At 45.7% G+C, this 23,765-nt stretch overlaps 3 protein-coding genes across 5 annotated transcripts in view; 1 reads left to right on the top strand and 2 right to left on the bottom strand.

Moving 5' to 3' along the window:
• The window catches only part of LOC122373287 (tetratricopeptide repeat protein 8-like), an 84,992-nt gene that overhangs the window by 10,478 nt on the left and 50,749 nt on the right, over positions 1 to 23,765 (top strand). For both annotated transcript variants that reach the window (XM_043351214.1, XM_043351215.1), the window contains exon 2: positions 3,553 to 3,721. In XM_043351214.1, the coding sequence (XP_043207149.1) occupies positions 3,620 to 3,721 (102 nt within the window). In that variant the 5' untranslated portion in view covers positions 3,553 to 3,619. The remainder of the gene's footprint in view (positions 1 to 3,552; positions 3,722 to 23,765) is intronic.
• LOC122373290 (cuticle protein 21-like) lies at positions 4,331 to 5,783 on the bottom strand. The gene is made up of 2 exons (XM_043351219.1): positions 5,635 to 5,783; positions 4,331 to 5,191 (listed from the first exon to the last, which is right to left on the bottom strand). Exons 1-2 carry the CDS (start codon positions 5,779 to 5,781, stop codon positions 4,478 to 4,480), a joined length of 861 nt encoding a protein of 286 aa, XP_043207154.1. The 5' UTR covers positions 5,782 to 5,783; the 3' UTR covers positions 4,331 to 4,477.
• LOC122373288 (cuticle protein 19.8-like) lies at positions 21,447 to 22,825 on the bottom strand. 2 transcript variants are annotated; one of them, XM_043351217.1, is made up of 3 exons: positions 22,617 to 22,825; positions 22,264 to 22,413; positions 21,447 to 22,227 (listed from the first exon to the last, which is right to left on the bottom strand). In XM_043351217.1, exons 1-3 carry the CDS (start codon positions 22,761 to 22,763, stop codon positions 21,592 to 21,594), a joined length of 933 nt encoding a protein of 310 aa, XP_043207152.1. In that variant the 5' UTR covers positions 22,764 to 22,825; the 3' UTR covers positions 21,447 to 21,591. The 2 variants fall into 2 exon arrangements, with proteins under 2 accessions (XP_043207152.1, XP_043207151.1); XM_043351216.1 differs by having other exon boundaries at positions 21,447 to 22,413; positions 22,617 to 22,824.

Raw genomic sequence — 23,765 nt, 5'->3', positions numbered from 1 at the left:
CAGTTGCCGGTTGGCCAGATGCTACTTAAAAAACAAATGCGTGTTAAACACTTCAGGCTGACCCGCTGCGAGCCAGCGACCTTTAGCTTTCGAGGTGGGTACATTCGGCACACTTACTACTAAGCCACGAAGATAGCTGGTCATCGTTAGCCAGTTTTTAATGATGAAATTGGGCATTCTCCGGGCAGCGCCTCTCTTTGGTTGCAAAAAGAAAATACGCCTGACTCTCCCAGCGTCAGGGGAGAAAAGCCCGGTTTAGCCAAAAAAGGTATTAAAAAAAACGGAATTCGAATTGAAGGTGGGGTGGCGGGGAACTTTATCGTGTGCCAATTTCATGGCCCTAGATCAATATATTCAAGATCAAATGAGGTTAAACGTGATCAAAATATGCGTTTATACGCCCATTGCTCTAAGAGATACTGGCTGATTTTCTTTTTTCTTCCTTTATACGACATTTGTAGTGTTATGAGAATCTCTAGTTAATCTTAACATAAATTTGGCAGTTAGTGGCTTGCTAAGAGTAAGATGTCGCCGGCAGAGGCGGGGATCGGCCGACGCGGGAAACGTCATAGTCACATATTGTGTTTGCACCCTAAATAGTTTAATTTTACCAGTTGATTTTCGTATTTATTCAAACATTAGATTGCCTGTACATTTTTAAGCCTTCACACAAAATTTGACACGAATTGATCATAATCAGCGGTAAGAAGCGCGGTGCAAAGATGTAACCGTCCCGCGCCGGCACAGTCTACCATTCAGGCGGCAACGGCCGGCGCCGGCCGCCGAACCGCTCCGGCAGGAATGTTTGACTTTACACCGCTATAACTAGAAAAGTTGTGGACCGATTTACCTATTTCTTGCGCGGGAGGATTTGCAATTCGATTCTGGACAGATGCTGAAAGTTTGACGTTAATGTAATAATTATGGCGTGAGTTATTGGCGATAAACAGGTGGAGTTAGCGAAATCGGCCCCTTCCACCGCCCGTGCTACGTTGCACTACTTGTTGCTATATCATCCAAAGTTATCGTTGGCCCACTCTAATTTTCTCAGCACGTGTGCCTTGCGTGTAGTGGAAGACAATATCTAAATTTGAGCAAAATCGAAGGGTACCCATTTTTCACAAATTACATTTTAAGAAATTAATTCAAAATAAAATAAATTCAAAATCACCAAAAAATGTTAACATTGTCAATTTTTACTAGCATAACTCCTTATGTACACGTTTCAGTTTGTTTGAAACTAATAGCTTCAAAAATGTTGAAGCTATAGATCTTTCAAGATTGCAATACACGTCCAATTCTGCTCAAAAAGCAGAAGTTTAGCGACTTGTATCTCTGTAGCCCGAGGGCATATGACAAAATCTTTTCACCCTCAGAGGTTTCATCCAATAGCCAATAAGTATACCAAGTTTGAACAAAATCGCAGAGGTGACCGATTTTGGCTGTTCCGGTTGACATGGAATGCCCCATTTGCTGCTTGGCACATCATTGCCTATGTACAATTTAGGTAGTATTGTCTTTCGCTTAGATTTGCATTCGTTTGCCTTGTTAGGCTAGACACCTTCGGTCTGACGAGACCATTTCAGGGCCGGAAGGATGATAGGAATTAGGGGGAGACGTTGGTCTGGGCGGGCACCCTAGTGAGTCAACGGGGCTGAGCCCGTCCAAAAGGACAGGCCGACCAGCCCCCCAAGTCAATGCTGGAATTGTGAATTTTGGTCCTGGTTCCGGAGGATAAAATCTGTTCCGGAGAACCGGCCAGCTTTTAGAACACTCAACAGGAAAATCATATATGTTTGGCCTGCTAGATGTGACAGTCGATAAAATGTGTTCGCTCACTGCTATAAAGTTTGTTATGGCGTAATAATAGCAGTTTTCTTTACATAGGCTGGAAATTTCAGAAATTTCATGTGCCGGAGTATAAATTTGTAAAGAAGCACAAAATCGTTTTGACCCGACTGGGACCAGCAAAGGGCCTTATTTCCAACACTGTCCCAAGTACTCACTGCATCCGGCTACGGTTGTATCCCTTAGGAGCGGCGGTGCGCTCCAATGGGAGCCGCCCGCATGGGATAAAGTTGCGCCTGTCCAGCCCGGAGCAGGGGAGAGAGGCGTGGAGGAAAATAATTTGACTATCCTGGGGATGGAAAGGAGGGAACGGTCGTGGATTTGTATGCCACGCGATTCGTGACGCCCGAAAATCCCGGCATAGGTATGTATGTACATACAGACTACCGCCAAAGTAATGTGCGGCTTTACCAATCTCAACGGATGGCTTTGACTGGCGATTTTTTAATGCGGAGTAATCGAAAAGAAGACCTAAATAGATAAAGTTGCAGCTGCAAGGGTAACGATGCATGTAAGCTACATTCCAAAGTTTCATTGTAGTCTGGCTAATCGTTTCTAAGCTTCAGAAGCAGAACATACCCATGACTGAAACCACTGAAACCGCACATCTGTGGATTGTAGGTATGTACCTACTGCCTTGGTTTCCCGAAAGAACTCGAACCAAGGATATCATAACACTCAAACTACGTAACGGCTGACTGACCCAGATGCAGTAAGTCTCGTTTTATCGTAATAGATGGCGTTTGCCATGATTATTTTAAATTAATTGTTAAGTTAATGATCATTAAAGGGACACTCCCACCTTAACATTAGTTTTGAGTTGAGATAGCCAAATTGGTGGCCATGGCCTGCAAATACCGGTTTGGGCACTCACAACATCGAAAAATTCTTTAATTCGAAGATATGGAATTTCAAACTTGCAGTTTTCGGATTCTAAGGGGCTAATGCATTGGAATGCCCCCTTAGAATTTGTGACGTCAGCGGAGATTTTACGATTTTTAAATCTTAGACTAAAACCATCGTTAACACGTGGTGGTATACGCTGCTTTGCGCGCAACGTCTGCCGCACTTTAAGTCTGCCAAATTATTGCTTCCAAATAAAGTCGCTAGTAACAGGGGAGATCCCAAAATGTAAACAAAAGTAAAAGCCTAATATCTTGAAAACCAGTGAATATTTTTCGGTGAAGATATTTGGTAGATATTCGGTTTCGCTCTTTCTGAACCAAGGGACATCACTTTCATGCCAATTCATTAACTTTTTTGAAGGTGGGAGGGTCCCTTTAACATGGCACCAATGTATTATTTTAGCAATAAAAAAGACCAACATCCGACATTCGGCCGTTGCAGAGTTACGGCTCTGCAATGGTCTTGTCAGACCGTAAGGGCCTAACCCAACAAAAACAAACGACATACAGAATGAGCCTTTGCAGTTCGCGGCGTATCGTTTTTATGCATAGCTGCCAGCTAGAATCTTCAAGCTCCCATTCTCAGCCTGCTGGTCGCTAAATGGTGTTCTTACTCATTGGCATATCAACAGAAGATGAAGGCGACGAAAGGCTCTGAATTATTGTTGGTCAAATGGACGGAAATCATGAAAAGGTTAGGCGCGCTAATTTTTTTAAGCCTGTATGAAAAGTAACTTGTGTCATAGGCTTGTTTTTAGTATGTGTCTGAACTGATAAAGCGTAAACTTTTTGCTTGCAGAATACGGCCAGGGTAAAAATACTCATCGGTTAAGAAAACAAGAGCAACCAAACCGATTGATGCTACAATGGATCCGCTGTTTCAAGCAATCAGTCTGTATCGCCGTAGAAATTTCGAAGCTTGTGCGGACAAGTGCTCCGAAATCCTGATCGGCCACCCATACGACCAGGTAAGTTGCGCATTTGTACTAAGGGCAGTGTCGAGCACGAGCGCTAGTCATGTAACGGCTGCATTTCGTGATGAAACAGGCTTTTGCAAAACGTTTTGCCATCAAACCAGTTATGTGTGATCATTTATTGTTTGTGACGTTTCAAAAATGCATGCCAAAAACGTTTTTGATTATTGTAAGTTCTATTTACTCTATTTTTTTTTTTTTTTGTGAAAAATTCTTCGGTAAACCATTTCCGCGAGCTAATCGCAACGTATGAGAATATTAGCTCGGCTACATGTAAACTAGCCTGCAATGCAGAAAATATGATCAACAGCAACTAAAGTAAACTTTAATTTTCAGGTTTCCCTTTTATCACTCGCTCTGATGGCGTTTTCCAAAATTTAGATACCTTTTTTCAGTGAAAGAAAAAGTGATTAAAAGGTGTAATTAGAAGTTAAAAAATACGTGCCTTCAAATCTGGATCGGAATAGCTAAGGCTGACGACCGCAGAGAAAGGCAAAAACAGGCGTTTCATGCATGTGTTGAGCTCATCCAAATACCCCTTGTTTCTTGCCTACAAATCGGGTCGGGTAACTGAAAATGATGGCTATCAACCAAAGCGTCGGGTACCTTCACTATTGACATGTATTTAACACGACACTAAATTCAGTAGCAAGATAATCAAATTACGGAAAATACAGCTCTGTACATTTCACAGTGGCAACATAGTTCTTTGGATAGATGTACATTTTTTACAGAAAGTACAGGAGTTAGTTAATAGCCGTGGCTGATGGAGTGCACGGCAGGGGCGGCGTGCACGGTGTGCACAGAGTGCACGGCCGGCGCGGCGTGCACAGAGTGGACAGCGTGGACGGCCGGCACCGCCTTGGCCACGACGGGAGCCGTGTGCACCGTCTCCTTGACGACGGGCACATCGTAACCCTCCGACTTGGTGACCGACTGGTGGGAGACGGCCACCGGAGCGGCGTGCACGGCCACGGCCGGAACAGCGGCGGCGTAGCCGTGGGCAGCCACGGCGGGAACGGGGGCGGCGTAGCCGTGGGCAGCCACGGGGGCGGTGTAGCCGAGAGGGCGCTTCTCGACGGTGGCCTGGAATCCGTTGTAGTCGTCGGCGGTGTAGGTGACGACGCGCTCGGTGCCGTCGGGGTCGACGAGACGGTACTGTCCGCGCACGACGTCACCGTCGCGGCTCTCCACCTGCGACTTGTGGTCGCCCGTGTAGCCGTCCGAGACGCCGTAGCTGAAGTCGTACTTGGGGTGCGGGTTCACGTAGTCGACCACCTCGACAGACTTGGCGACCGGAGCGTGGCCGACCACCACGTCGACGGGCGCCGGTGCGACGGCGGCGTAGCCGAGGCCGTAGGCGGCAGGAGAGGCGGCGTAGCCATGGGCGTAACCGTGGCCGTAGGCCAGGGGTGTGCTGGGAGCTCCGCTAGCAGCGGCCACCAGCGCACACGCGGTCAGCACCTGAAATACGAGGGGTGCGAGCGTTTAGCGAACTCTGAAATGAATCAAAATTTGAATACTTTATCTTTCCTTTGTTGTCACTAGTTAATCACATCTGTGCCAAAATAGAGTTATATTTTTCAAAGTTATGCCTAAAAAACGTCTGTCTTTTACATATTTTCGAAACAACAGTAATAGTGAAAAGTTTGTTGACAAGTATTCCGTAGTGTTGACCTGAATCGCGAATTGCCCTGAATCGCGAATATTTTTTTTCTTTTGCCTTTTGTTGTTCTTCGAATTTCGCTGTATGCTTTATGCTAGGGCTGTTTCCCCTAGTTTTTGGCATTTTGATGACTGCTTTAAGTTCCGTTAGTGCTGCACAGATAGTTGTTGATGTTTACATGTTGTAATGTTTAGTGACAAATGTGTCTTTAAATTTGTGTCTAGCGCCTCGGAGTTCTTACCTTGACGTAGGCCATGTTGACTGTGAGCTGTACAGAGCTGTACTGCCTTCTGTCCGTCCGGTGGCTCGTTATATACGGTATCCGTTCAGCTCGACCTTGGCTCCAGTGCCGGGCCGGGGCGCGGTGACGTGGGAATGACTTGAACATTATCTAGAACCTATTTGTAGGTACCTTAGGTAGTTTCGTTGCATGGAACCACGCAAAAAATAATATTTATATTTACTTTGCGGTTTGCTAATTATGAGTGCCCATACGTTAAAAGTGCTCAATATTTTCCCGATTTGTATATGGGCCTCTAGGCGCAGTTCAAATACGAATACTGCTCATATTAAACCGAGCGATTAAAGGGAGATAATGACCTTTTTCCACAAAATCTGAGTTAGGACCATTTTCTGACAAAACACAACAAGTTATAATGTAAATTGAAACCATTTTGCTCAATTCGGTACTTTGCCGCAAATATCTCAACTTGAAGTCACGTTAGCGGGGAGCGCTGAAAATGACCGTTGAATAAGTACTTACATCACTTTTTGGTACTTGCATGTAATTTTGTAAAATGAGCGTATTCCTTACATTTGATCTTCATCACATCTAGTTAGTTAATGGCCGTCTATAGTGCCTTCAAAAGATATTCATGGTTTGGGGGTGGTTTATGTCTAAATTTACGCAACTATTTTTCCTGTTCATCATCTGACGCCATATGCTGCTATTTTAGTAGCAACGACTCAATTTTGAATCGGTCCCGCCGACTGCACAATAAAAGAAGATAGATACAACACTTTTGCGGCATCACTGAAAAACTTATGCAGTACTGTTATCAAAATTCTCATAACACCGTTCGACAAACCTGAAGTCTTTTTGAAATAAATATGCTTGTATTTTTCGCTTCAGGCTCTGACGCCAAAATAATGAATTTCGTAGTCGCAATCGCAAGATTTGGCTGCGTTTCTGGCGCATGCCGTTCATTTGTGCCGCATGCCGCATGCCGAAACAAAGAAGAGTAGGCACTATGTACCCCCGAATTAGAATCTAATTAATTCTAAACCGAATTAACTCTAAAGCTCAGGCTACACTATCAGCGTTTTTTCGATTTCTGCGTGATTTCGGTTTCCGCGTTTTTACGGTTTCTGCGTTTTTTCGTTCCGGGCGGCCGCCGCGTGGACGGTGTTGTTTATAGCATAGTGATGGATAAGTGATCAAATTCATTAATTTTTCGTGTTTTAATAATCGTGTTTTAACAAAATCATAATTAAATAATTGTTTTAAAGATGTTACAGCTAACAAGAATATATTTTCAATCATAATCATTTATCAGCTTAATTACAATTATCATATTTGAAGTAGAATGATGATTTTGAAGCACATCTTGTCTTTTTCAATCATGAATTACACCATTTTCATTATTTACATTTGAAACTGGTCCATCGTCACAATATTATTAGCAACAATCACTTTCAATAATTCAGCACTAAAACGAAATCCCGCAGAAACCGAAAAAAAGTTCACAGCTCTGAACTTTTTTTCGGTTCCGACTCGTCGGTTTTTGCGGGTTTTCGTTCCACGGGACGCCAGACTGGCAGTGTAGCTTGCGCAATGCATTCGCTATGAGGCGAACTTGACGACGCGAACCGAAATCCCGCAGAAACCGAAAAAACGTCGAAATTCATGCTAGTGTAGCTTAGGCTTAATTCAAATTAGAATCCTTACAACCAAGCAACGACAAGGCGATAACATAAACAAAAACCCAAGCGTCGCTGTTTGAAACAAAAGCGCCATATACTGCGACTTTTTTATAGAGAAGGACAACGCATTTCGGTGGGTGTTACAAGTACTGCAAGTACTGCTTCTTTTTTGCAAAAATAAAAACCTTTTTCACATACGAAAATGTGCTAGGAAATTTTCATATTTTATAGAAACTACAGTAGAAATAGTATAGATGTTGAGTAATTTTAATTTAAGAAAAAAGAAAGCTCATTATCTCCCTTTAAGAAATATTATTATTATTTCATTTATTTTCACCAACCACAGAAACGTGGGCATTACGGTGAAAATAGGCACGAGGTAGGTAGGTACATACATACAGTTCACCAAGTACACGACACTTAACATGATCCACGTATGAACATAGGTACCTATGCATGTTACCTACAGGCTACAGGCTACATGCACGTTACATGAACAGACTCAAACTGCCACCATATCAATAATCTCCTGATACAAAGAAGTAGTCCTCAAACGTATGTATAGTGCAGTGACTGGCGAGTGACATCAAATGAATTATGAAACACTGGCAATTGCACACGTTGAAACGATACATTGTATAAGTACGAGCATATGACCGATAATCATGGCTTGTCAATGTCTGCCTTAGTTAGAATGTACTTTATTACTTCATTCTTTGAGGCGTTCCTCACTTGAGGGGGCAAGCTGTTCCAAAGCTTAGAGCCTTGGTAAGAAAGAGAATTTTTCATGAATTCCGTTCTTGGGGCAACAAGATCAAGGTTCTATTGTCTTCAGTGGCGCAGCCAGAACTCTGGCGACGGGGGTGAGAGACGTTCGCGATGGGCCCCCCAGCAAAGTGGGCCCCCTCAACCTAATGGGGGCCCCTTACCAACAACGAAAGGTCAGATCATTGTCCTGATCATTACCAGCCAAATCGGGGAAAAGGACACATATCTATTGATCTGAAGAGACGCGTAAAAAACAACAGCATATTTACAAAAACACGACCATTCTGCCCATATTTGCTGGGGGCGTGCAATTGATGGCCAGCGGCCACTCAAATGGTCGGGCTAGGTCATTAAAAAAGGTCAACATCAGTTTTTCGACTATTACTTTTGATATAGGAGAGGTAGAGTAATGAAATTGTCTTGAAGGTGTTAATCATCCATACGGATCAGTTGATGACTTTCATGAACTTCTCAAGTAAGAGCATGCCCTTGATCTGCGGTCACATTTTGAAGTTGAAATTTTTATGTGAAATTATAGGTGTTAACATTCGATGCATGTTAACGAGGGAATGATGACAAAGTAACAGTCTCATAATTTTTCTCACCAAAGTTCTTGCAAAAATTCTTAGCAAAACTATTTTGGTAAAATGCGACTATTTAGATGGTTTTGCCCTCTGCTCTGTTGCCAAACCATTGACATGAGGCATTGAGGTCAAATCTTAAAAGCGAAAGCGTTTTGAAAGGCCCATCGAATGAGTTGTTCCGCGAAGCTCTAGCTCTTTGGTTCACGAGTTATACGGTTATTTGTGAAAATATAAAAACAAGAATTTTTTCGTCGTAATCTTGTGTTTGTGTTTATCATAATTTTATCATAATTTCATCTTCAATGACCTCAGCGATGACCTAATCGCAAAATGAGCTCTACGATTCTGAAGCATCGTACAGCTAGGTATCTGTTGCTTTTCTCGTCTTTCTAGCCTTCTTAAATTATGATCGGGTTTGGCCGATACGCCCCCCCCCCCCATGGCTGATTGCACGCGTTAGAGAGCTATCGAACCCACTTTCAGAGCGCTATAGCTTTATATGTCCTCGAGTGTCGAAATAGGCGAAACTTTTCCTTCGATGAACATGATGACGTGGGCTTTGGTCTGAACTGCAACATGACTGAAGTAATTTCTCCATGATTTTCGACGCTCTTTAGAAAGCCGCCTGCCGCTGCACTTGTCGCTACGTGACCCTGGAGTCAGGTAAGAAGGGAATATTCAAACACCCCTCAGGGGCGTAAAACTGGAAAGCCTGGGGCCCTGCTCTGCGGGGCGCGGTCGAGCTAGGCTAGAGCTAGTTCGGGATGTTTACAAGCCCACGTAAAGCCTTCAAGAATCTGCATAGAGCACAGGCCTTCCAAGACTTGGGGGTTTAGATATCAACAATCGACATAGTCTTTTGAGACCTGCGTGGTGGCTATCAGAGGTCGGTGGGCCCCTCAAAAGCCGGTGCAGGAGCCTCAGGTGTCAGTTTGGAGCCATCATGGACCGGTGTGGAGTCCTGATGAATACCTTGGCGTCAAACCCCTAGACGGGCGGTGAGGCAGGCATAGGCCTGAAGAGAAGAGGAATTTTCAGATGTCGGCTTGACATCTTAAGGGCCTTGCATGGCTTTCTCAGAGGCTGACATATCGTACTACGGGACCTCCATGAGCCTCAAAAACCTCTATGGGCCCCCTCACGCTTGGGGTAGGCTTCCTGAAGCATAAAATCTCTGAGTCTTGAGATGGGCCCATTAGACATGAACTGGGCCATCAATATACATGTGGTGAATTGACCTTTATCAAGCATGATATCGGCTCAACCAGGATTGGGATAGGCCCTCTCAGACCCAGACCAGGCACCGAGTACGGACCCTCCCACACGTAGGATGATCCTTTCATTCCTGGGATGAGTCTTCTCAGGCCTGAACTGGGCCCTCTCAGACCTGAAATGGGCCCCTCTCAAGCCTGAAGTGGACCCTCTCAGGCCTCAAATAGGTCCTCTAGGGCCTGAAATGGGCCCTCTCAGGCCTGACATTAGCCGTCTCAGACCTGAAATGGGCCCTCTCAGACCTGAAATGGCCCCCTCAGCCCGGAAATGGTCCCTATCATGTCGAAAAAGGGCCCCCTCATACCGCAACTGGGCCCTCTCAGGTCTGAAATGGTGCCTCTTATGCCTGAAACGGGCCCTCTCTGGCCTGAAATGGGCCCTCTCAAGCTTGAAATGGGCCCCCTCAGACCTGAAATGGGCCCTATCAGGCCTCAAACATGCCCTCTAGGGCCTGAAATGGACCCCTTCAGGCCTGAAATGGGCCCTCACAGGCATCAAATGGGCCCTCTCAGGCCTGAAATGGGCCCCTCTCAAGCCTCAAACAGGCCCTCTAAGGCCTGAAATGGGCCCGCTCAAGCTTCAACTGGGCCCCTTCAGGCCTGAAATGGGCCCCTCTCAGGCCTGAAATGGGCCCTATCAGGCCTCAAACATGCCCTCTAGGGCCTGAAATGGACCCCTTCAGGTCTGAAATGGGCCCTCACAGGCATCAAATGGGCCTTCTCAGGCCTGAAATGGGCCCCTGAGAGGGCCTCTCAAGCCTCAAACAGGCCCTCTAAGGCCTGAAATGGGCCCTCTCAAGCTTCAACTGGGCCCCTTCAGGCCTGAAATGGGCCTTCACAGACCTGAAATGGGCCCTCTCAGGTCTGAAATGGCCCTCTCATGCCATGGATGTACCCCCTTTAATCATAAAATGGGACTATAAATCCTAAAGGGGGGGGGGGCTATCAGGCCTGAACACTGTTTTTCAGTCCTATGGCGGACCTTGACATTAGTGATAGAAAATTGTCAGGCTGCATAACGTTACAAATGAAATGGATGGCTGTGATGAGCATCGTTATATATGTTACAGGCAAAGTGAAAACTCGGGCATTTTGCAAAATGCCTAGGCAATTTGCAAAATGCCTGACCGGCTAGGCATTTTGCAAAATGCCCAGGCAATTTGCAAAATGCCTGACCGCCAGGCATTTTGCGAAATGCCTAGGCAATTTGCAAACTGCCTGACCCACCAGGCATTTTGCGAACTGCCTGGGCAGTTTACAAAATGCCTGGCGGGTCAGGCATTTTGCAAAATGCCTGAGTTGTGATTGATTTATTTTACCGTTTTTGTTTACCACAGGCGTTGACCATGTCGCTCCCATGTGCCTGAGCCCCCAACACATTCAATATTTACGAATATACCCACGTCTTGCGCCACTTCCGTCGAGATGGAACCACTACTGAATGGTGTAGATTGAGCCAACGTCTCCCTATAATTTTCGTGTACGGAGTTGTAGCCGTTCGTGTGTAGGAATGCTGCGATGGGGCGCGGAGCATGGCACAGAGAAACATGGGCGCGGAAAAACGCGGCGACCGGCCGAATATTGACCCGACATTCTTCGTTTCCCGTGCTTATTTACATCACGGCAAGAGAGGGCCGCAGCGACATGGGGTTGCCAGCGATCGATAGAACAGAGACAAGCGTATCCAATAAACATTTTTGTTAATCACGTGTCACGTGGAATGAAATGGTCTATATCTTGAGAAATCAGCCATTTTTGGTACATTTCAGGAAAAACAGCATTTAAAAAACAATGGCAATGCATTGGAATGAGATGAGATACATTCCATAGACAACAACAACATGTGGCTTTTCCGCTTTTCCAGAAAAGCAAGTTTTTGGTCATCCACGACCCACGTGCACACCTTTGTAATAAAAAGACGCTGAGAAATTACAAGTTTTACATGCAACGGGCATGTTCATCTTTACACGGTCACAATGCATTGATAATGTAGACGTGTGGCTCGCCAACCAAGCTACCATACATCGAAAGAACATTCTTTTCTGATCAATATCCACACAAAGTATTTCCAGAGTCATCTCAAGGCTCTTAGAAACATAACCGTGTTTAACGCGTGTTTACCGATAAACCGCGCCGGGCGCCCGGTGGCCGGCGCGGCGGCCGGGCCGCTCGCGCTGCCTGGGGCCCAGTGACATTGAACTCGGCAGCGCTACCCGGAGAATGTCTCACTGTGTGTCCTCCCACTTGGTGCGTATCGCTTGTGATTAACCCCTGTTGGCGGCACTTACAATGATGCTTACGCATCGTCGGTGGTGTGAGTTCGATGTCAGGCATTTTGCAAACTGCCTGAGAAAATAATTTCAGGCAGTTTGCAAAATGCCTGGTGGGCCAGGCAGTTTGCAAACTGCCTAGGCATTTTGCAAAATGCCTGGCAGGTCAGGCATTTTGCAAATTGCCTGGGCATTTTGCAAAATGCCTAGCCAGTCAGGCATTTTGCAAATTGCCTAGGCATTTTGCAAAATGCCCGAGTTTTCACTTTGCCTGTAACATATACGAGGTGTGGCTAAAAAGAAACCGGACTGCTCGTGCTGGCCATAAAGTAGGGGGCCCAAAAACTAGCGACACACTTGACATTAATCTCTATCATATTGTCGTGATGCGTGCCAAACGGCATCTCGATATCGCTATTATTCTCCTTTCCACAGCTCCTTATTTTATTAATGACGCTGGCGCCGGTCACTCTGGTCTGGGTGTCCTCGACCGATTCAAAATGGGTTTGCTTGACGACGTTTTTCATTTTAGGGAACAGCCGAAAGTCACAGGGAGTAAAGAGGGTGCTTGAGCACCGCGATCTGCTTTTCGCCAAAAAAAAAACTGCTTGACGCTAATGGCAGAATGCGCGGGCGCGTTGTCGTGATGCAGCACCCAGTTCTTGGCTTCCCAGAAATTCCACTTGGTGCGGCCGCTCGTGAGAAGGGGCGTCCCAGGTCTTCCTTGTAGAAGTGCTGGTTGACTGTGGTACGCCTCCGGCACGAGCTGGCGGTGAACGAATCCCCTGTGATCGAAAAAGACGATCAATGTCGTCTCCACCCTCGACTTCGACATGCGTGCGGATGTTGATGGACCTCCAGACCTTGGGGTCATCACCGACATCCTCACGGCCAGTGCTGAACCTCGTATGCCATCCAAACACTTGCATGTGACACATGAATTGCTCCCCATAAACAGCCTTGAACAGATTCAGCGTCTCTGTTGGACTTTTCTCCAGTCTGGCAAGGAACGTGATGTTCCTTCTTTTCTTCGACGCTCATTGTAGAAGCCTGGCGATGACAAGGCCGTCCAACATCAATAAAACAAAGAGCTGTGGAAAGGAGAATAATAGCGATAACGAGGTGCCGTTTGGCACACATCACGACAATATGATAAAGATTAATGTCAAGTGGCTCGCTAGTCTTCGGGCCCCCTACTCTATGGCCAGCACGAGCAGTCCGGTTTCTTTTTAGCCACACCTCGTATACTATGTAATACGAGACGTAGTAGCCTTTGCTCATATTAATATGAGCAAAGGCTACTACGTCTCGTATTACATTGCATAACGTTACAGTTCGAATCGACGGTGGGCCCCTAGGATAAGAGACGGGGGTGAGATCTCACCCCTTTCACCCCCCCCTGGCTGCGCCACTGATTGTCTTGTGTTACGTTCAGATTGTCGTGTCATAAAAAGCGTCGAAACGAGAGGCGTTGTACTTTCAGGAAAAAGCAGACATTGGCGGACAATATTAAGAGCAGCAATTTTATATTCCGTGGCAAGATCAACACGCCATGCCACACTTTTGCCTTCGCGACCCGCGATTCGCCTGGCAAATTTAACCCGCGCACCGACGGGGGGGGCGGATATCCGCCCCCCCCCCTGAGGTTTTTCGCGAATAGCGGGAAAACCGGGAAAGGTTTTCCGGGAAAAAAAAACCGGGAAAAGCGGGAAAAAAATTTGGTATGACTATTCCCTTATCAATTTTACACATGGTGTGCAAGTTTGAACCTCTTACCTTTCAAGGTCAGGTCACCAGGTCACTTTGAATGACCCAACCTCAAGTCACTTTTTTGCAACTTTGTCACCGTGCCAGAGCTACAGTAGATGTCGGAGGCCTTTGAAAGTCGCAGGATGTTATTAGGTCATTAGTAGCTACAATTTGTTTATCTCGGAATTTTGATATCGGTGACCTAAGGTCAGGTCAATTTCGCGACCTCCCCATTATAAGTCAATGGGGGAAAAATCAACTCCCTGTTTTTACCACTAAAACGGGTCGGAATGGCCCCATATACCATACATGACTTCATATACGATCAACCTTCACTACCTTGAGGTCTGTTTTGCTGTTGGGCAGCTGTGAGGTCATGTGACGTCATCAAAGGTCACCAAAGGTTTTTGGCCAATAACTCCGTACAGGAACAAGATACAGACGCGTGGATGGTCTCATTGTGTTCAGCTCGTCAAGACGCATCGAATGATATACATGATGACCTCGAGGTCACGTGACCTGAGGTCAACCTTTGACCTTGACCTTTCGAGGTCAACATATATATCATTCGATGCGGATTGACGAGAGGATCACGATGATGCCCTTAGTTTGTTCCTATCTTGACTAATTCGAAAGTTATTCGAGAAAAACTCTCTCCATATTTAGCGCCGCCATTTTGACTTTTTCGACCCCTGTGACGTCATCTTTGACCTGACCTGAAAATGACCTTAGTAAAAATTGTAGATCTTGACCGTGCGTATCCGATGCCGTTTACCGCTTGTCGCTATCTTGCTTCGTTCTCGAGATCTCAGGGGGGGGGGGGCGGTCATCCGCCCCCCCCCCCCCCCCGTCGGTACTAAGTTGGCGCAGACCCCCGTCGGTGCGCGGGTTAATTAACAATCTTAGCTATTCTTTTTGCTTGAGTCATACTGCAGTTTCCCCACACTGAAACACAGAAACGCATATGCGGCAAAACTAACGAGTTTATCAGTAGGACAATAGTTTTTAAAGGCATCATGTGGCGCAGCTGACTCAAACGGATTAGCATGCCGATACATTTGCCCGTAATAGTGTCAATGTGGTTGCTCCATGTGAGACAGCTGTCAAGTGTCACACCCAAACTGATCACGGACCGTTTGATAGGCACGACGGTATCAAATATTTGTATGCTCTTCAGGTCGATCCGTTTCAAGATAACCTTGGAGCCAAAAACAATAACCTGTGATTTAGCAACATTCAGTGATAGGTGATATTGTGAGAACCAAGTCTTTAACCTGGTTCTACAAATATTCTGCATTTGCTCTGTCTTCGCTCTAGCGGTAAAGAGGTGTTTCGTAGATAAAGGGGGATATTCTGAGTATGAAAGGCCCACGTTTTTTGGAAACTCGTTTCTTGCCGGACAACGACTGTATAATCGAATAGCTAGCAGTGTTCCTTGCGGGGTCATTCCATTTGTTCTACCTCAAATTCGACAGCCCTTGTAGGATCTATGTGATGCATTTGACACGAACCACGTGCCGAAATTGTTCTAAAAAAATGTCTGGAATATCTTGACCGAAACATTATAAAGTAATCGTTGGTCAGCAGCCATCTTCTGGGGATGCACTCTCGCATGCTCAATGTTTGAATGTCTATAAGGACGCCCCATATTCTATCCCGATTCAGCCCATATTCGGGGCAGCTCGGCTCCAATTAAAACTGGCACGCGAGAGAGCTCTTGAGATAGAGAAAACGTTGCCGAAACCACTCGGTGACAATTAAGTCGTTTGACCTAAGGAGGTGGACAAACTCCATGGATCTCAAATTTGTTCATCAGATGCTGGCCGAACCAGTAGACCTACATAGATCTCTGGATATTGCGCGAAACGATGTGACGTGGCCTGATGCTTGCTTGCTCACTATCCGCACACCTCTAAACCAACACGTCACGCGACGCGAGTACCTTAGGTCATTTAGATTGACTTTGCCTCTGCTTGTTCTGTTTTTTTTTTTTTACCTACGGATTCTGACAAAAGGTAGGTGCAGGCGTGTCACGTGTGAAGAAAACATCGGAATGAAAATACGGGTTAAGAGTTTTACAATAAACGGGATGATATTGCTGTCAGATGAAATCAGCGAGGACAGAGAACATGCGCTATTCTTTGGATGGCGTGCATTCCGTGACGAAAGTGCAAAAGTTGATCACGGTGACCTTCCGATTTATCGCTTTAAAAAAGTTCAGTATGCAGGGGATCGGTTATGCATTTTTCTGAAACTGTCCGGCAATGATTCCTCGCCGTCACTGGTCGATTGAAGTAGTTGATGATGCTTTGTCACTCTGAAATTTTTGGCTTTTACCCCGGGCTTTGATACTCCAAATACAGATAGAGCTGATGGATGCCTACCAATATTCTGCGAAGCAGGGCCACGAGGGAATCGCAAGAGACTTTAAATTTTTTAGGTCATTCGTTGAATAGAAGCTGCTTCCAGCTTTTATCGGCGCTTGATATTTGATTTACAGTGAAAATACAAAGTGTTTTATCTTATTATATTTATTTCCAACCTTTTCTATGTTTTTCAGTATAGGTACGGCAGATACCACATCTTTCTTCGTTGAGATGCATTTATAATGGCTGATCAATGACTGGCATTGTCTACATAGCAGGCGCGCTTTAAGACACGAGGGGTATATTTTGCATGATGCACATTTTTATGGAGGGGAAAGTGACCCTTGATGCTGACAATCTGTCGGCATCAGATAAAGTGGCTCTTACATGACCCCAATTGGCCGAGTAATTTGTATGTGATCATTTTTGAAGACCTTTCGAACATCGTTTACCGCTTCGCGGGTCGGAGCTTAGCAAATGAAGGCTGAAGGCAGACCATTTCCCTCCATTAGTGTTGTATATGTTACAGGCAATGTGTGGAATCAGGCATTCTATACAATGTAGAATTCTATACATTCTGTACAATGTAGAATGCCTAGGCATTCTTTAGAATGCCTGACCGACCAGGCATTCTATAGAATCCCTAGGTATTCTAATTTCTATAGAATCCCTGACTGCTTAGGCATGCTATAGAATGCCTGGCTTAAGCAAGTATTTTGATTGTCCGAAACACACTTCGAAAATTAGGGGTCAGTGGCAGTAATGGTATTTGTTTACCTAATTTTCATTGTTGGCCTAGGCCGGTCGTCACCTCACACCATTTCAGGGCAATGAGCTGAGAGGAAGCGAGGGAGAAATTGGGCTATGCCGACCAACAAATGGTGCGCCGCAAGCAGCAGCTGATCCAATTCCGTTGGCACGGGAGAGCCACGGCGCAAGGCATGCGGGAGAGTCATAGGCCAACCAGTCGCTTAAACGGTTACCCTCGGAGGATTATGCTGCTACAGATACGAAGCTGCATTGAAAGAGTGTTGGCTGGGAGGGTGGACCGTAGGCTTGAATCGAAAGTGATTGCGAATGACGATGGCTTTGTTCTGATGTTAGAAATGAAGGTGAAGAATACACCAAAGGTCACATTTTATGTCGTCATAAGCACTTCGTGTAACGACTCTCAATATACATGGACAGCTCAACCTACACCGTAATGTCAGGGAATAACCTGAATAAATGGTTCATTGTTCCACGTCTGGGTGGTGGCCCGGCCGTAACAAGAGCCGGATTAGGTGTTGTTCGATCTCCCCTTCCAGCTTGACTTCTGGGCCATGCGGTATTCGAAAGGTCGTCAAAATTATGAAATTTTACTCCAGTTCTTCTTTGGCAATGTTCGAAAGGGTGCCATTTCTAAAACAAATAGCTAAGCCATTTTTTAGGTCAGGCCAATTTTTGTCCATTTTTGGCTCGTAGCCGTTTTCTCCAATTTGACCTTAAAGGGACTATCCCACCTTCAAAAAAGTCCTGTTTAGGATTCGGAAATGTTACTCATGATATTGTGACGAATTCTGCAAGTTTTTACGCGTTTTCATCGTATACTTTTTGAGATATTGCGAATTTTATATTTCATCGTGACGTCATTTAGATCGGATCTGTGACGTAATGAAGGATTTACTTCATATCAGTGTGGGGGAAATTTGGCAGCAAATATAGGTATTTGCTCTCAAATATGACTCGGCTCATACAATAACAAAAGTGTCTCTGATTGGCTTATTCGTAAATCAAGTGATACTTCACTTGAACAGGCGTTCAAAAGGCAAATGACGTCATCAGATTACCGTTAATAGTTAAGAGATTGGGCCTTGCGCAGGGCTCATTTTCAAATGAAGGGAACGAATTTCTTCAACACCACGAGGCCGCGGGGGTTGCAACCAAGATAGATAGTGGTTTCTGGACCTCGCCGCAAACTTGGCTATCTCAACTCAAATCTAACGTAAAAGTGGGATAGTCCCTTTAACCCGCGCACCGACGGGGGGGGGGGCGGATATCCGCCCCCCTGAGGTTTTTTGCGAATAGCGGGAAAACCGCGGCGCTACGCGCCGCGAAATTTGGTATGACTATAACCTCATCAATTTTACACATGGTGTGCAAGTTTGAACCTCCTACCTTTTAAGGTCAGGTCACCAGGTCACTTTGAATGACCCAACCTCAAGTCACTTTTTTGCAACTTTGTCACCGTGCCAGAGCTACAGTAGATGTCGGAGGCCTTTGAAATTCGCAGGATATTATAAGGTCATTAGTAGCTACAATTTGTATATCTCGGAATTTTGATATCGGTGACCTAAGGTCAGGTCAATTTCGCGACCTCCCCATTATAAGTCAATGGGGGAAAAATCAACTCCCTGTTTTTACCACTAAAACGGGTCGAAATGGCCCCATATACCATACATGACTTCATATACGATCAACCTTCACTACCTTGAGGTCTGTTTTGCTGTTGGGCAGCTGTGAGGTCATGTGACGTCATCAAAGGTCACCAAAGGTTTTTGGCCAATAACTCCGTACAGGAACAAGATACAGACGCGTGGATGGTCTCATTGTGTTCAGCTCGTCAAGACGCATCGAATGATATACATGATGACCTCGAGGTCACGTGACCTGAGGTCAACCTTTGACCTTGACCTTTCGAGGTCAACATATATATCATTCGATGCGGATTGACGAGAGGATCACGATGATGTCCTTAGTTTGTTCCTATCTTGACTAATTCGAAAGTTATTCGAGAAAAACTCTCTCCATATCTAGCGCCGCCATTTTGACTTTTTCGACCCCTGTGACGTCATCTTTGACCTGACCTGAAAATGACCTTAGTAAAAATTGTAGATCTTGGCCGTGCGTATCCGATGCCGTTTACCGCTTGTCGCTATCTTGCTTCGTTCTCGAGATCTCAGGGGGGCTGGCGCAGACCCCCGTCGGTGCGCGGGTTAAATCAATTCCTTAGAAGGCAAACACCTCCAAAAATGGACGATTTGTCAATTTTTTTTCTGTGTAATTTTTTTTCCAAAGGCCTTTCCGATATTGACATTACCATCATCGTCTTTCTAGCGTTAAGATAAATACTCTGTATGTACTCTCAGAATGAAATCCTGATACAATTCGACCTAATAAGGTCAGATTGAATACCTGACCGGAAAATTTGACTGAATGACAATGAATGACTGAATGAACATTTGACTGAATGAACATAAATAGCTGACCGCAAGGTAGCCTGGCAGAAAATAATAATGTTACATGTCGGTCTGTGCACATAATCTTATACAACATACACTAATATGTGCTGTTTTAGAGTCATATTTTTCCCAGTTATGTTTGTAGATATAAAACTTTATCGGAATTCACTGGGATTGCATTGCGTATGCAAGTCCATACGCAATGGATACGTATTGCGTATGGACTTGCATACGCAATACAATCCCAGTGAATTCCGATAAAGTTTTATATCTACATACACTAATATGTTGGAAAGATTCGTGTATTTCCTAGGCATTCTATAGAATGCCTGAAAATCAGGCATTCTATAGAATGCCTAGGGATTCTATAGAATCCCTGGTGGGTCAGGCATTCTATAGAATACCTAGGGATTCTATAGAATGCCTGGTCGGTCAGGCATTCTATAGAATGCCTAGGCATTCTATAGAATGCGTGATTCCACACATTGCCTGTAACATATATTCCCATTCCAGAATCATGTCTGCGGCTTCCCTTGAAGTTTTGTATCAGTTTAAGCACGGCTGGGTTACTGACTGTTTTTTTATGTACTTTATTTCCTTATTTGCTTGCTGTTTTTGTGTATTTGTTTGTTTGGCTGGGCAGCTGGTTTTTGCATATTAACCCGCGCGGGGCTGGGGTCTCCAGCCGAACGCGCGGGGCTGGGGGGGGGGGGGGTAAATTTTACCCCCCCCCCCTGTTATCTCCCGAACTAAGGGTCCGATTTGGAAAATTCAAACGCCAATCGAAAGCTCTCATCACGAACTACTAAAAACATGTACTTAATTTAAAGTTTGAGGTCAAGGTCAAGGTCAGGTCAAGGGTACAAATTGCAAGTTTCTACAGTATCGGCCTTGCACCGTAGTTGCCGAAGAATGGAGTCATGGACTGAGACTGATCGCCCAAAACGTGTTCTTAGGCTACCAAGACAATATTAATTGCATACAATATCATTCAGAGGTCAAGGTCAAGGTCAGGTCAGGTCAGGTCACCAAAAAACAAAATATAGAAAAGGGCATGTGCGACACATGTTTTATGGGTCATTTTACTCATAGAATTCAATAGGCACACTCAATAAGTGATATGGACCACCTCTGGATGAATTTCAGGTCGAGGTCAGGTCAAGGTCAGGTCAAGTGAGGTCAAATTTTGAAGTTGGTTGTTAAGGCCTAAAAAGGTGTCTATCTGATGCAGTTTTTCACGGCGAATCGAATGGTGCTACTTTTGTTTCCGTACGAGGTCTAGAACTTCCAAAAAAGTCATTTTTCAAACATTTTGTGTGTCGTGACGTCATAAAATTTTGAATAACTCCCACATTTTTGAACCGATTCTTCTAAAATTTGGTATGTAGGTGCACATAGACCACTTCTCTGACATATATTCCGGTTTTTCGATAGACTCAAAATTTTGGATTTTATAATGATTTTTCCAAAAAAAATCAGTTTTTTGAAAAAAAAATTAGGCCCAAATCCAAAATTTTCAAAAAACCGAGATAGCCATTTGATAGACAAAGTAAAATTACGTATAACCTTTTTTGTTACGTCTTGATTCCTTTAAAAATGAAGATGTTAGCGGCGTTTGAACTTTTGCCGTTTTTTAGGCGAAAATGGCGAACATGACGACACTAAAACGTCAATTTCTCAAAAATTTTCCGACGGATTTCGCTCAAATTTTCAGGGAAGGTGTCAAATTGATGTAAGAAAAGGTACTGAAAGTTTGGCGGCGCTGCGCGCCGCCGTTTTTGAGATATCGCAAAAATTCGCGAGGGGGGGTAAAATTTACCCCCCCCCCCAGCCCCGCGCGGGTTAAAGGGGAGTTGCTTACTGTACATCCGCGATTGCTAGCAACTAAAACATCAAGTTGGTACAGTCTTGGCATGTATTAAACACGACACAACATTCAGAAGGGAAGATCATCAAATTACGGAGCATACAGCTCTGTACATTTCACAGTGGCAACACAGTTTCTTTGGATAGTTGTACATTTTTTACAGAAAGTACAGGAGTTGTTTAATAGCCGTGGCTGATGGAGTGCACGGCAGGGGCGGCGTGCACGGTGTGCACAGAGTGCACGGCCGGCGCGGCGTGCACAGAGTGGACAGCGTGGACGGCCGGCGCCGCCTTGGCCACGACGGGCGCCGTGTGCACCGTCTCCTTGACGACGGGCACATCGTAACCCTCCGACTTGGTGACCGACTGGTGGGAGACGGCCACCGGAGCGGCGTGCACGGCCACGGCCGGCACGGCGGCGGCGTAGCCATGGGCAGCCACGGCCGGAACGGCGGCGGCGTAGCCATGGGCAGCCACGGCCGGAACGGGGGCGGCGTAGCCATGGGCAGCCACAGCCGGAACAGCGGCGGCGTAGCCGTGGGCAGCCACGGCCGGAACGGCGGCAGCGTAGCCGTGGGCAGCCACGGGTGCGGTGTAGCCGAGAGGGCGCTTCTCGACGGTGGCCTGGAATCCGTTGTAGTCGTCGGCGGTGTAGGTGACGACGCGCTCGGTGCCGTCGGGGTCGACGAGACGGTACTGTCCGCGCACGACGTCACCGTCGCGGCTCTCCACCTGCGACTTGTGGTCGCCCGTGTAGCCGTCCGAGACGCCGTAGCTGAAGTCGTACTTGGGGTGCGGGTTCACGTAGTCGACCACCTCGATAGGCTTGGCGACCGGAGCGTGGCCGACCACCACGTCGACGGGCGCCGGTGCGACGGCGGCGTAGCCGAGGCCGTAGGCGGCAGGAGAGGCGGCGTAGCCATGGGCGTAACCGTGGCCGTAGGCCAGGGGTGTGCTGGGAGCTCCGCTAGCAGCGGCCACCAGCGCACACGCGGTCAGCACCTGAAACATAAACAGACAAGACGCTGAAATCGACCCCCGAAGGTTTACTCTGATGTGCCGGTTATGGGCTGTTGTGCACCAGTGCTTTTCCAAGGTATTATTCTTCGGGCTTAAGTATTCATAAACAGCGTTTCCTTCAACGGATTTTCCGTAACACCCTTTGAATGCATATCTCCTGTAAAACGTTCGTGAAGCTGTCTTACCTTGACGTAGGCCATGTTGACTGTGAGCTGTACAGAGCTGTACTGCCTTCTGTCCGTCCGGTGGCTCGTTATATACGGTATCCGTTCAGCTCGACCTTGGCTCCAGTGCCGGGCCGGGGCGCGGTGACGTGGGAATGACTTGAACATTATCTAGAATCTATTTGTATCTTAGGTAGTTTCGTTGCATGGAATCACATAAAAATTAATGTTTACTTTTCAGCTTGCTAATTAATGAATGCCTATACGTTAAAAGTGTTCAACATTCCTCCGGATTTGTTTTTGGGCTACTAGGCGCAGTTCAAATGCGAACAATGCTCATATTAATGCGACCATCCCACATGAACATTGGTTTTGAGTTGAGATAGCACAATTGGGGTCCCTGGCTCGCACTTACCGGTTTGGGCACCCGGGCGCGGTGACGTGGGAATGCATTGAACATTATCTGGTTTCTATCCGTATATTTGTAAGTTAATTGCAAGGCGCCATATATCTGGTTGCAGCAAAGTGAAAATTGATAAATAGTTTACTGGTTTATGAGTGTTTACCTACATGGTACTCGAACCCTATTCGCTAACATTTCCCTTTTTAGCGAAAATGAACCGACCGAAGGACCTCCTAGCCAGTCTGGTATACCGCTAGACATTTTACCATCAGCGTTCTGCGTTTAATCTTTTAAGCTGTGTGGATGAAGTCACGTTATCGGAACAGAGAAGCACTTAAATAGTGTACATAGATGATTGTTCACTTTTCATCTTCTTTCATTTTGTTTGGGTTTTTCTGAGTGTTTAGTCTCTACTCTTTTCTACATTTTTTTAACTATGATTTTAAAATTGTAATGAGAAAAGTTTAAAATCACGTTTTCAGAGTGATTTAAAGAAAATTCTCCATTCATATGTCAAATGCAGTTCGTATTTAAACAGGAAAATCTGAGTATGAACGGTCCACGCTTTTTTCCCTCACCAGTCACCAGTCAGTGACTGTAAGAACGATTGGCTAGCAGTCCCAAATGCTGCATTGCTCCATCGCCTATACGTCAAATATGGCTGTTCTTGATAAGGTAGGAACGTTTTTCGGCTACTAGTCGTTTATTGTTTTCGTTTCGAATTTTCAACCTTCGCATCGAGGTCGTTGTCAAGAAACATATAAACA

Source organism: Amphibalanus amphitrite, unplaced genomic scaffold (assembly GCF_019059575.1).
Source record: "Amphibalanus amphitrite isolate SeventyFive unplaced genomic scaffold, NRLGWU_Aamphi_draft 001473F_arrow, whole genome shotgun sequence".
NCBI lineage: Eukaryota > Metazoa > Arthropoda > Thecostraca > Balanomorpha > Balanidae > Amphibalanus > Amphibalanus amphitrite.
This window is presented reverse-complemented; position numbering and strand designations above follow the sequence as displayed.

What these genes read in the sequence shown, in the direction of transcription:
- LOC122373290 (XM_043351219.1), bottom strand. Translation starts at nt 5,781, where the DNA reads ATGTTCAAGTCATTCCCACGTCACCGCGCCCCGGCCCGGCACTGGAGC. An exon ending in TCAACATGGCCTACGTCAAG is followed by an intron (nt 5,192 to 5,634) that starts GTAAGAACTCCG and finishes CTCGTATTTCAG; the next exon opens with GTGCTGACCGCGTGTGCGCT.
- LOC122373288 (XM_043351216.1), bottom strand. Translation starts at nt 22,763, where the DNA reads ATGTTCAAGTCATTCCCACGTCACCGCGCCCCGGCCCGGCACTGGAGC. An exon ending in TCAACATGGCCTACGTCAAG is followed by an intron (nt 22,414 to 22,616) that starts GTAAGACAGCTT and finishes TTTATGTTTCAG; the next exon opens with GTGCTGACCGCGTGTGCGCT.